The sequence below is a fragment of the Panthera tigris genome, chromosome A2 (assembly GCF_018350195.1).
Source record: "Panthera tigris isolate Pti1 chromosome A2, P.tigris_Pti1_mat1.1, whole genome shotgun sequence".
NCBI lineage: Eukaryota > Metazoa > Chordata > Mammalia > Carnivora > Felidae > Panthera > Panthera tigris.
The window spans coordinates 128543856-128557637 of record NC_056661.1 but is presented as its reverse complement, the minus strand read 5'-3'; the positions used below and the strand labels follow the sequence as shown (position 1 = coordinate 128557637).

The following is a 13782-nucleotide window of genomic DNA, read 5'->3' as shown; positions in this document are numbered from 1 at the left end:
TTGGTGAGGTGTGGAATACCTGAACTTACCCAAGACTTCAGTTACCATATGACACAACCATTTCACTAACAGATATATACCCAAGCGAAATGAAAACATACATCCACACAAATATATATACTGAAATGTTCATAGTTGCTTCATTGATAAGAGTCCCAAATGGGAAACAACCCAAGTGTCCATAAACTATTGCTTGATAAACCAACAGTTTATTTAAATCATGAATTAATCTAAATACATTAGATTAATTTAAGCAAACCAGAAATAAAAGAATACATGTTGAATAATTTCATATGTAGAAAAGTCTAAGAAGGCAAAACTGTATAGTAATAGAAAGCATCTCAGTCCTCAGTCCAAGTACCTGGAGCCAAGAATGGGAGTCAGGCAGATTTGCCTGCCGAGAGGCCTGAGGAAACTTTATTGGATAATTCAAGTGTTTTAGATCTTGATCTAGTGATTATAGGACTATATAGATTGCTAAAACTCATTGAATTGCATACTTGAAATGTTTGTGTTATATTTCATGTAAATTATACCCTAATATGGGAACTCTGCTGTTTAATGGTTAGTCCTTTGAAGATAATCTTTTTTTCCCCTGGAAGCTTCTCAGAAATTTGTCGTTGGGGGAAGAGGGTCTTTAGGGTTCTACCAACTCATTATGTTATAGCGAGGTGTGGTTTCTTTGTACTTGTCCTGCTGTTGGTTCACTTTGCAGAATCTGTGAATTTATGCTTTCATCAATTATGAAAAGTTCTCTACCACTGTCTCTTCAAATATTGTTTTTCCTTGTTTTCTTTTATTTTCTTCCTTTGGAACTTTGATTACACTTATGTTACATTTTCTAGTAATGTCCTCCATGTCTCTTAACATCTCTTACATTTTCTTATATTTCTTTACCTCTCATTTCTAAATTCTAAGTAACTTTTTTAGATATATATTCCAGTTCATTACTTCTTTCTTTAGCTTTCAGTAATCTGTTTTTCTGTCCACATATTTAATCATCTACAGTTGACCTTTGAACAACATGGATTTGACCTGGGTGGGTCCTCTTATATGTAGATTTGTTTTGATAAACATATAATACTACTATAAATGTATTTTCTCTTCATTATGATTTTCTTAATAACATTTTCTTTTCTCTACTTACTCTTGTAGAAATTCAGTATAGAATACATATAACATACAAAATACATGTATTTTGTGAGTTGACTGCTTATGTTACCAGTAATGTTTCTGAACAACAGTAGGCTATTAATAGTTAAGTTTTGGGAGAGTCAAAAGTTTTATGAGGATTTTCTACTGCACTGGGGGTCAGTGCCCAACCTCCACATTGTTCAAGGGCCACTGCCATTTTAAAATTTAGAAGTGTTAGCGGAGCCTGGGTGGCTCAGTCAGTTAATCAACTGACTTCAGCTCATGTCATGATCTCATGGTTCGTGAGTTCGAGCCCCACGTTGGGCTCTATGCAGACAGCTCAGAAACTGGAGCCTGTGTCTCTCCCTCTCTCTCTGCCGCTCCCCCACTCACACTTTGTCTCTCTCTCAAAAATAAATAAATGTCAAAAAAATATTTAAATAAATAGAAGTGCTATTTGATTCTTTTTCAAAGGTCCTTCAAAATAGGGTAGTGTTTCTTGCTCATTTTTTAAAATTCCCTTTTTAATTTTTAAAAATATTTAAATATGTATAAATTATATTTTATGTTTGATAAATCCAGTATTTTAAGTCCCTGGTGGTCTAATTCTGCTGTTTATTGTTTGTCTTGACTCATTAATACTGGCTATTTCCTGGTGAGTTGTGTTGTTTTGAATTATGAGCTCTTACTGGCTGGGACTTATCTATAGCAAACTCTGAAATGAAGGATTATTCTTGAATAATCTTAAATTTTCTTCTGCCAGATTCCTAATAATTCAAAGTTAATTCTTAACTTTGTTAGACCATACAAGCAGTATGAATTTGAACTCCTATCTTATCTGAGAGCAGGACAAGGATTCTCAAGGGAGAATTATTGTCTCTTCTTTTTTTTTATTTTATTTATTTATTTATTTTTTATTTTTTTTGTTTGTAATATATGAAATTTACTGTCGAATTGGTTTCCATACAACACCCAGTGCTCATCCCAAAAGGTGCCCTCCTCAATACCCGTCACCCACCCTGCCCTCCCTCCCACCCCCATCAACCCTCAGTTTGTTCTCAGTTTTTAACAGTCTCTTATGCTTTGGCTCTCTCCCACTCTAACCTGTTTTTTTTTTTTTCCTTCCCCTCCCCCATGGGTTTCTGTTACGTTTCTCAGGATCCACATAAGAGTGAAACCATATGGTATCTGTCTTTCTCTGTATGGCTTATTTCACTTAGCATCACACTCTCCAGTTCCATCCACGTTGCTACAAAAGGCCATATTTCATTTTTTCTCATTGCCACGTAGTATTCCATTGTGTATATAAACCACAATTTCTTTATCCATTCATCAGTTGATGGACATTTAGGCTCTTTCCATAATTTGGCTATTGTTGAGAGTGCCGCTATAAACATTGGGGTACAGGTGCCCCTATGCATCAGTACTCCTGTATCCCTTGGATAAATTCCTAGCAGTGCTATTGCTGGGTCATAGGGTAGGTCTATTTTTAATTTTCTGAGGAACCTCCACACCGCTTTCCAGAGCGGCTGCACCAATTTGCATTCCCACCAACAGTGCAAGAGGGTTCCTGTTTCTCCACATCCTCTCCAGCATCTATAGTCTCCTGGTTTGTTCATTTTGGCCACTCTGACTGGCATGAGGTGATATCTGAGTGTGGTTTTGATTTGTATTTCCCTGATAAGGAGCGACGTTGAGCATCTTTTCATGTGCCTGTTGGCCATCCGGATGTCTTCTTTAGAGAAGTGTCTATTCATGTTTTCTGCCCATTTCTTCACTGGGTTATTTGTTTTTCGGGTGTGGAGTTTGATGAGCTCTTTATAGATTTTGGATACTAGCCCTTTGTCCGATATGTCATTTGCAAATATCTTTTCCCATTCCGTTGGTTGCCTTTTAGTTTTGTTGGTTGTTTCCTTTGCTGTGCAGAAGCTTTTTATCTTCATAAGGTCCCAGTAATTCACTTTTGCTTTTAATTCCCTTGCCTTTGGGGATGTGTCAAGTAAGAGATTGCTACGGCTGAGGTCAGAGAGGTCTTTTCCTACTTTCTCCTCTAAGGTTTTGATGGTTGCCTGTCTCACATTCAGGTCCTTTATCCATTTTGAGTTTATTTTTGTGAATGGTGTGAGAAAGTGGTCTAGTTTCAACCTTCTGCATGTTGCTGTCCAATTCTCCCAGCACCATTTGTTAAAGAGACTGTCTTTTTTCCATTGGATGTTCTTTCCTGCTTTGTCAAAGATGAGTTGGCCATACGTTTGTGGGTCTAGTTCTGGGGTTTCTATTCTATTCCATTGGTCTGTGTGTCTGTTTTTATGCCAATACCATGCTGTCTTGATGATGACAGCTTTGTAGTAGAGGCTAAAGTCTGGGATTGTGATGCCTCCTGCTTTGGTCTTCTTCTTCAAAATTACTTTGGCTATTCGGGGCCTTTTGTGGTTCCATATGAATTTTAGGATTGCTTGTTCTAGTTTCGAGAAGAATGCTGGTGCAATTTTGATTGGGATTGCATTGAATGTGTAGATAGCTTTGGGTAGTATTGACATTTTGACAATATTTATTCTTCCAATCCATGAGCAGAGAATGTTTTTCCATTTCTTTATATCTTCTTCAATTACCTGCATAAGCTTTCTATAGTTTTCAGCATACAGATCTTTTACATCTTTGGTTAGATTTATTCCTAGGTATTTTATGCTTCTTGGTGCAATTGTGAATGGGATCAGTTTCTTTATTTGTCTTTCTGTTGCTTCATTGTTAGTGTATAAGAATGCGACTGATTTCTGTACATTGATTTTGTATCCTGCAACTTTGCTGAATTCATGTATCAGTTCTAGCAGACTTTTGGTGGAGTCTATCGGATTTTCCATGTATAATATCATGTCATCTGCAAAAAGCGAAAGCTTGACTTCATCTTTGCCAATTTTGATGCCTTTGATTTCCTTTTGTTGTTTGATTGCTGATGCTAGAACTTCCAGCACTATGTTAAACAACAGCGGTGAGAGTGGGCATCCCTGTCGTGTTCCTGATCTCAGGGAAAAAGCTCTCAGTTTTTCCCCATTGAGGATGATGTTAGCTGTGGGCTTTTCATAAATGGCTTTTATGATCTTTAAGTATGTTCCTTCTATCCCGACTTTCTCAAGGGTTTTTATTAAGAAAGAGTGCTGGATTTTGTCAAAGGCCTTTTCTGCATCGATTGACAGGATCATATGGTTCTTCTCTTTTTTCTTGTTAATGTGATGTATCACGTTGATCGATTTGTGAATGTTGAACCAGCCCTGCATCCCAGGAATGAATCCCACTTGATCATGGTGAATAATTCTTTTTATATGCTGTTGAATTCGATTTGCTAGTATCTTATTGAGAATTTTTGCATCCATATTCATCAGGGATATTGGCCTGTAGTTCTCTTTTTTTACTGGGTCTCTGTCTGGTTTAGGAATCAAAGTAATACTGGCTTCATAGAATGAGTCTGGAAGTTTTCCTTCCATTTCTATTTCTTGGAATAGCTTGAGAAGGATAGGTATTATCTCTGCTTTAAACATCTGGTAGAACTCCCCTGGGAAGCCATCTGGTCCTGGACTCTTATTTGTTGGGAGATTTTTGATAACCGATTCAATTTCTTCGCTGGTTATGGGTGTGTTCAAGCTTTCTATTTCCTCCTGATTGAGTTTTGGAAGCGTGTGGGTGTTTAGGAATTTGTCCATTTCTTCCAGGTTGTCCAATTTGTTGGCATATAATTTTTCATAGTATTCCCTGATAATTGTTTGTATCTCTGAGGGATTGGTTGTAATAATTCCATTTTCATTCATGATTTTATCTATTTGGGTCATCTCCCTTTTCTTTTTGAGAAGCCTGGCTAGAGGTTTGTCAATTTTGTTTATTTTTTCAAAAAACCAACTCTTGGTTTCGTTGATCTGCTCTACAGTTTTTTTAGATTCTATATTGTTTATTTCTGCTCTGATCTTTATGATTTCTCTTCTTCTGCTGGGTTTAGGCTGTCTTTGCTGTTCTGCTTCTATTTCCTTTAGGTGTGCTGTTAGACTTTGTATTTCGGATTTTTCTTGTTTCTTGAGATAGGCCTGGATTGCAATGTATTTTCCTCTCAGGACTGCCTTCGCTGCGTCCCAAAGCGTTTGGATTGTTGTAATTTCCTTTCGTTTGTTTCCATATATTTTTTAATTTCTTCTCTAATTGCCTGGTTGACCCACTCATTCGTTAGTAGGGTGTTCTTTAACCTCCATGCTTTTGGAGGTTTTCCAGACTTTTTCCTGTGGTTGATTTCAAGCTTCATAGCATTGTGGTCTGAAAGTATGCATGGTATAATTTCAATTCTTGTAAACTTATGAAGGGCTGTTTTGTGACCCAGTATATGATCTATCTTGGAGAATGTTCCATGTGCACTCGAGAAGAAAGTATATTCTGTTGCTTTGGGATGCAGAGTTCTAAATATATCTGTCAAGTCCATCTGATCCAATGTATCATGCAGGGCCCTTGTTTCTTTATTGACTGTGTGTCTAGATGATCTATCCATTTCTGTAAGTGGGGTGTTAAAGTCCCCTGCAATGACTGCATTCTTATCAATAAGGTTGCTTATGTTTATGAGTAATTGTTTTATATATCTGGGGGCTCCGGTATTCGGTGCATAGACATTTATAATTGTTAGCTCTTCCTGATGGATAGACCCTGTAATTATTATATAATGCCCTTCTTCATCTCTTGTTACAGCCTTTAATTTAAAGTCTAGTTTGTCTGATATAAGTATGGCTACTCCAGCTTTCTTTTGGCTTCCAGTAGCATGATAAATAGTTCTCCATCCCCTCACTCTCAATCTAAAGGTGTCCTCAGATCTAAAATGAGTCTCTTGTAGACAGCAAATAGATGGGTCTTGTTTTTTTAACCATTCTGATACCCTATGTCTTTTAGTTGGCGCATTTAATCCATTTACATTCAGTGTTATTATAGAAAGATACGGGTTTAGAGTCATTGTGATGTCTGTATGTTTTATGCTTGTAGTGATGTCTCTGGTACTTTGTCTCACAGGATCCCCCTTAGGATCTCTTGTAGGGCTGGTTTCGTGGTGACAAATTCCTTCCGGTTTGTTTGTTTGGGAAGACCTTTATCTCTCCTTCTATTCTAAATGACAGACTTGCTGGATAAAGGATTCTCGGCTGCATATTTTTTCTGTTTAGCACACTGAAGATATCGTGCCAAGCCTCTGGCCTGCCAAGTTTCAAAAGAGAGATCAGTCACGAGTCTTATAGGTCTCCCTTTATATGTGAGGGCACGTTTATCCCTTGCTGCTTTCAGAATTTTCTCTTTATCCTTGTATTTTGCCAGTTTCACTCTGATATGTCGTGCAGAAGATCGATTCAAGTTACGTCTAAAGGGAGTTCTCTGTGCCTCTTGGATTTCAATGCCTTTTTCCTTCCCCAGTTCAGGGAAGTTCTCAGCTATAATTTCTTCAAGTACCCCTTCAGCACCTTTCCCTCTCTCTTCCTCCTCTGGGATACCAATTATGCGTATATTATTTCTTTTTAGTGTATCACTTAGTTCTCTAATTTTCCCCTCATACTCCTGGATTTTTTTATCTCTCTTTCTCTCAGCTTCCTCTTTTTCCATAACTTTATCTTCTAGTTCACCTATTCTCTCCTCTGCCTCTTCAATCCGAGCTGTCGTCGTTTCCATTTTGTTTTGCATTTCATTTAAAGCGCTTTTCAGCTCCTCGTGACTGTTCCTTAGTCCCTTGATCTCTGTGGCAAGAGATTCTCTGCTGTCCTCTATACTGTTTTCAAGCCCAGCGATTAATTTTATGACTATTATTCTAAATTCACTTTCTGTTATATTATTTAAATCCTTTTTGATCAGTTCATTAGCTGTTGTTATTTCCTGGAGATTCTTCTGAGGGGAATTCTTCCGTTTGGTCATTTTGGAGAGTCCCTTGCGTGGTGAGGACCTGCAGGGCACTTCCCCTGTGCTGTGGTGTATAACTGGAGTTGGTGGGCGGGGCCGCAGTCTGACCTGATGTCTGCCCCCAGCCCACTGCTGGGGCCACAGTCAGACTGGTGTGTGCCTTCTCTTCCCCTCTCCTAGGGGCGGGATTCCCTGTGGGTTGGCGTGGCCCGTCTGGGCTACTTGCACACTGCCAGGCTTGTGGTGCTGGGGATCTGGCGTATTAGCTGGGGTGGGTAGGCAAGGTGCATGGGGGCAGGAGGGGCAGGCTTAGCTCGCTTCTCCTTAGATGATCCACTTCAGGAGGGGCCCTGTGGCAGCGGGAGGGAGTCAGATCTGCTGCCGGAGGTTTGGCTCCGCAGAAGCACAGAGTTGGGCGTTTGCGCGGAGTGAGCAAGTTCCCGGGCAGGAAATGGTTCTCTTTGCGATTTTGGCTGGGGGATGGGCGGGGGAGATGGCGCTGGCGAGCGCCTTTGTTCCCCGCCAAGCTGAGCTCTCCCGTCTGGGGGCTCAGCAGCTCTCCCTCCCTTTGTCCTCCAGCCTTCCCGCCTTCTGAGCAGAGCTGTTAACTTATGACCTCCCAGACGCTAAGTCGCGCCTGCTGTCGGAACACACTCCGTCAGGCCCCTCTGCTTTTGCCAGCCAGACTCGGGGGCTCTGCTTGGCCGGCGAGCCGCCCCTCCGCCCGGGCTCACTCCCGCCAGTCCGTGGAGCGCGCACCGCCTCGCAGCCCTTCCTACCCTCTTCCGTGGGCCTCTCGTCTGCACTTGGCTCCGGAGACTCCGTTCTGCTAATCCTCTGGCGGTTTTCTGGGTTATTTAGGCAGGTGTAGGTGGAATCCAAGTGATCAGCAGGATGCGCAGTCCTCCTACGCCGCCATCTTCCCTCCCCGAATTATTGTCTCTTCTAGATGCCAACCCTAGATAGACAATTGTCCTTCTTGTTTTCCTTTCCTGATTACCATCAAGACCTTTTTTTTTCCCCCTAGTCCAGTCTATCAGTGATGATGATGATAGAAGGGATCTGGTTCCAATTCCTGATCTGGCTGATTCCTGAGCCAGTGATACCTACTCCCTTCAGGACAATAAAAATCCAAGTGTCTAGGATCCAGAGAGTAGTATACACACTCAGGGCAGCACTGCTTTGGACAATGAGGATAATCAGTATAATCATTTGAAAAATATAGAAATAAAAATACTTTGGGGCGCCTGGGTGGCTCAGTTGGTAAAGCATCTGACTTCGGCTCTGGTCATGATCTCATGGCTTGTGAGTTCGAGCCCCGCATTGGGCTCTGTGCTGACAGCTCAGAGCTTGGAGCCTGCTTCTGATTCTGTGTCCCTCTCTTGCTCTGCCCCTCCCCTACTAGTGCTCTGTCTCTCTAAGAATAAATGAAGCATTAAAAAAAATTTAAAAAAAAGAAATAAAAATATTTTAATAAACCATGAATTATTACTATTAATTACCTAAGTTAAGAATGTGTCTTCGTGCATGTGTGTATTTGGGAAATATTTTAAATATGAATTTGTTTCCTACTTGTATTAAGGATTATGTTGATAATTTTGTATTCAACTGATGACACTCAAAAGACTGAGATTTTTTTAAAAAATGTTTTCAAGGTCAAATCAAATTGGAGGCAATCATTCTTCATTCCATTTATAAGACCTAGGTAACTTGTCTTGGTAAAGCTAGTACTAAAAATGCCTCTTTGTAGACAGGTAGTTAAAATACCATACAGAACTCATTTTTGACTGTCAAACCAAAATTATTTGCAACCCATAGATACATACAACCTTGTATGCTGACACCTCACTTAACTGTTAAATCACCTAAAAGATTATCTTGTCTTTCTTTTATGTGAATTCAGAAGCACAAAGCTATTTAAAATTCCTTCTCCAGAGGAATTCTATTAGGAGTATTATATTTCTTTGGCAGTCCTAAAAGGAACCAGCTCGATATTTTAACATCATATTTTTTAAAGATACTTTGGGTTATTTTTTAAAAAGTTAGATTGTAACCTGAGAAATATGCACTATGTAAATGGAGTGAATTTTATCAGAGTGCTACAGTTCAAAGTGTTCTTTCACACCTGTCTGGTATTGAGGTAAACCACTCCTATTAGCCCTGTGACATTCAAAAATGCAAGTGATTAGTTGGTGAAAAAACACAAATAGAGAGTTTTTTCACCTACTACTCTCTGCATATTTAAATATGCACAAACAGATAGATTGTGTTTTCACATATAAATTTTAGAGTATCCCAGAAGGGCATACGAATAAAAAGGAAAAAAAAAGATTTATCGTACCATAAAAAATAGTCTATAGTCACAGTGAAACTGTGGGGAAAAGAAATTATTGAAGCGTAGCTCAGGTAATTTTAAGAGACTGATGCTAATAGATAGTGGAGGCTGAACACATTCTGAATTTTGAAAAGAAAGAAAATAGTGGACAAAGGAAGACAATAGCAATAATAACTACCACTTATTGGGTTCCTGCTGTATATCAGAAGTATACTGAGTGCTTAAAAAAAGTCTCAAATATAAGAGAGTCCATTTATCAAGTGTTTAATACATTCCACTTTATTCATAGAACAACTTTTTGAGTTAGGTACTGTTATTTGGTCCATTCTCCAAATGAGAAAACTGACAAGTTGTATCAACTTGCCCAAGGTCACATGAAGTTGAAAGAGTTAAGCCAGATATAAAAGCCACAAAAGGCTGATTGCAGAAACTATGCTCTACAGTAACCTCTCCATTATAGTCTCATTTAACTACTGACCTTCCTCTCAACCCAATTAGAGTATGTCTTATTCCTCCTGTTTTAAAGATAGGCACATGGAGGTAGAAATTTAGTAACTTGCACAAGATTGCTTATGAGTTATGGTAGCGAGATTAAAACTGGTTTAGTCTGGTTCCAGACTCTGAACTTTCCATTCTGTTATTCTGCTTTTGTTGCAGTATTCTTCATTCTTCAGTTATTCATTTGATCATTTATTCAACAAATAATTGTTGAGTGTTTTGTACAATGCTTTCTTCTGGTCTCTAGCAATACAAAGAAAGTGAACAATGCAACGTGCGGAAGTTTACATTCTAGGTGGGGGGAGATAGCCAATAAACAAAGAAACCAGCAAGTGAATGTCAAGTGTTAGTAGCTGCATTGTAAGAGGCTAGAAAATGATGGGAAGATGGGTGTATTTACATGTTTTAGATAAGATGGTCAATGCAAAGAAATTGTGACTGTCACTGGTAATTTTATGATACTGTCACTTTCTATCACAAGTATCTTGACTCCTCAGTTCATACGATACTGAAATTCAATCTGAGTTTTATATCATTCTTCTGGTTTCCAGAAGACTCTGCTTGTTAACATCTACCATTTCATTGCAGAAATGATTTTATGCTGGTTTTATTTCATAATTCTGCTTGAAAAGACAAAATGGGTGATTGTTTTCTTTCTAACTATTCTAAATAGCCAGCTTAATAAGGTGAACAAATGTTTGGACTTATTAGGAGAGTCTGCCTTGCCAACAATTAAGTAAAAGGGTCTTCTCCTCTCCCATCATTAACAGTTGATGTGGGATATTAGTTCTTAGAGGCATTCTCATGATAAAAGCAGTATTGATGTCAAGAACTAATTGACAGATTTTAATTGAAGAACACTTATATTACAGAGTATATGATGGTGAGATGTTTTCAACTTGTTTTTGCTTTTCTTTTAAAAAGCTGAAACTCTTTTTCCTAGTAGTAATTAAAAATAAACGACAGTCATTAACTTACTGTGGGCTTCTAATGGCTACAACAATGCTTCCTTGCATGAATGATTTACTGATCTCAAGCAAAGTAATTCAACACTGAAGTTATCTTGAAAATTAAAAACCATTCTAGATAATGAATAGTTTGATTTCTATAGCACCAATTTATGTGTAGTCTTCCTTTTATATGTATTCTTCTGCACATATACAACTTGCTAACTAACAGAAATGGTCTGAAAGGGACTCTACCTTAAAGAATAGCTCACAAAGCTCAGTTTTTGTGCTTAACTCTATAGACTTGGGGGTGACGTTTACTCATTCATTCATTCAACCAACATTTATTGAGAAGCTTCTTTAGGTTAGGCATTTCCCAAAATGTTTGTGGAGTAAAAGAAGAAAAAAAAAGGACAGACTCTTCCCCCAAAAGAATTTATTATTATAGAATTGGGTAATATTTTATTCTAATCTCATTCCTTTTATTAAATTGGTTGTATCATAATTTCTTTAACCATTCCCATGTTGTGGAATATTTAGGATATGTATATATATATGTATATATAGGATATATATATCCTTTTATATATATATATAAAGCTTGTGTTGAGAATGTGAGGGTGATTTTGCTGCGGTATTTCTCACTCCATTGTTCACCAAGGTTGATTCCACCCATCTGGCTAGGTGGATGTCCCCTTCCTCCCTCACCGCTCCCTGTGTGTCCCTCCTAAAGCTGCTCCCTCTGTCAAAGTGGATGACCTTCCCAGATAGAGTTCTTCTGTCAAGTGTATGGGAGTAGCTGCACTCCCCTGCTGAAACCTCCAAACGAGCTCCCCAGGTCCATTTGTAGAACAGAAGGTTGTCAAGCTTCTAAGATTCCAGACACATCCAAATGAGGCACTGCATGTGGCAGTCTACCTTTCTTTTAAAAAACAAAACAAACAAACAAAAAACTTGTGTTGAATACTCCTGATAAGTATTTGTTCACATTCTGATTGTTTCTTTGGAATGGATTTCTGCCAGCATAATAACCTAAGTCAAAGGCATATACATTTTAGCCTATTAACAAATTTGCTGAAAATAAGCCCCAAATTGTAAAATAGGAGAAAATGTTGTATCATTTTATATTGTCACCAATAGTGTATGAGAGAGCCTTTCCTTATTCCATTTCCTTGTCAGCCTTAAGAATATAGAATGTTCCACTAAATGTGTATCATTGATCATCAATCTTTAAACAGTCTTCAAAATTGTTAAAAACGTTCATTTTAAAGAATAATTTATGAAATAAAATAATACTGATCAAAACAATTTTAGCTGATACTGATAGTTTCAATCTGACAAGATATCAGCCAGGTTTTTGTTGTTGTTGTCTTTTTTATATGCTTACTTTTAGAGTATTAAGACATTATGAAAAATGCTGTTGGTTTGAGAAGTTTATTTGACTAAAGAAATAAAGATTACAGCTGATCAAGTTGAACATTGACATAAAAGCAAATGTCAGAAAATAAATAGATCTATATTTTGTTAGAGCTTATTTCATAAAAATATATCTAGGATATTGAGAATTAAATATAGTAGTAAAACTTTGTATTTGGTGCTAGTGCATTTTATTTAAGCACAAAATTCTTTCCTACCGAAAAGTGAAAAAAATTTTACTGTGCATTGGTTTACAAGGTCCTAACCATATGTTACTTAAAAATGAAGATATAGAGTAGCTTCATGGTTCACCTGTAATTATCTGTTGCATCTTTATAACAGCATTTTGCCCTCTGTTTCTTTGCATGCTCAACTATTTGATCTTTCTATTCTCATCTCAATGGTTATATATGCTCTTTATTTCTAGAACTATGGGACACAAAAACCGGTATGTCAAAGTTCCCCGGGGTCACATCTGGGTTGAAGGTGATCATCATGGACACAGTTTTGACAGTAATTCTTTTGGGCCGGTAAGTCATTTGTCGCATGATGTAATTGGATGTCACATGTAGGAACAAAATTATGTCAGGTAGATTGCTCAGGTAATCCAAGCACGACTGATCATGAATTTCACAGTGGAGCAGTTTATATTTGGACAATTCCTTTTAAATATTATATAGATAATATAAGCCGTCAAGGTGTGTGTGTGTGTGTGTGTGTGTGTGTGCACGCGCGCGTTTCATAGTAAAGAAATTAGACCCTTCAGTAAAGTACCAAAGATAGTTTCAGTTGGCTGACTAATCCCAGTAGAAAGGTCTGGTTTTTTTCTCCACAGAAATGCTCTTTGTCTTATGTTTTCAGTTAGTGCTTAACAGATAAAATGTGTAAAAGACCTATAAGCATCAATTTTCTAAATTGTTTGTTAAAAATGCAAGTATAATGGAAATCATATCGGTTAGTACCATCTTTTTGCCCACATTTATTTTGTAGAAGAAATGCAGACATTCCTTATGCCATGTTTATAGTCTATGAAATATACGTCTAAACTGATATTTTGTAATTTTTTTCATTTTGAATGCATATAGAAATTCTCTGAACTCCTGAAACCACTAAAGTGAAGAATATTTTAGTTAATAGAAACTAAACCTGATTTCTAGTACCTATGTCTACTTAAAAACTTGGATCTTTAGCCAATTAGATTCTCCTACCACTGGGCATATCTATACTTGTTATGTATGTATAAATTAATTTTGAGCACCTTCAGATATGTTTGCAAAGAACATTATCCACATTCTTTTGTGTAAAACTAAGTGTTGGACATCTCTATAAAATAATTTTCATGACATATTATGAGAGATTACTATTATTGTCACTGGAGGAACAGCTACTTTGACTTACCTTTGGCCAAAAGTACAGTAAGAAGTGAAAGAAAACTTATATGAGACCACTCCTATGTCTTTTGAGAGGAGGGGTTTCAGTGATGATAATAAAACCTTCTAAGGTCTTTTTTGATTTTGAAGAGTAATTATTACAAAAATGCAATTTAAT

At 37.7% G+C, this 13782-nt stretch overlaps 1 protein-coding gene across 7 annotated transcripts in view; it reads left to right on the top strand.

Annotated features, from left to right (window-relative positions):
• Window positions 1-13782, top strand: part of IMMP2L (inner mitochondrial membrane peptidase subunit 2) — an 881848-nt gene that overhangs the window by 655858 nt on the left and 212208 nt on the right. For all 7 annotated transcript variants that reach the window (XM_042970147.1, XM_042970161.1, XM_042970156.1 and 4 more), the window contains one exon: window positions 12662-12764. In XM_042970147.1, coding sequence (XP_042826081.1) covers window positions 12662-12764 — 103 coding nt within the window. The remainder of the gene's footprint in view (window positions 1-12661; window positions 12765-13782) is intronic.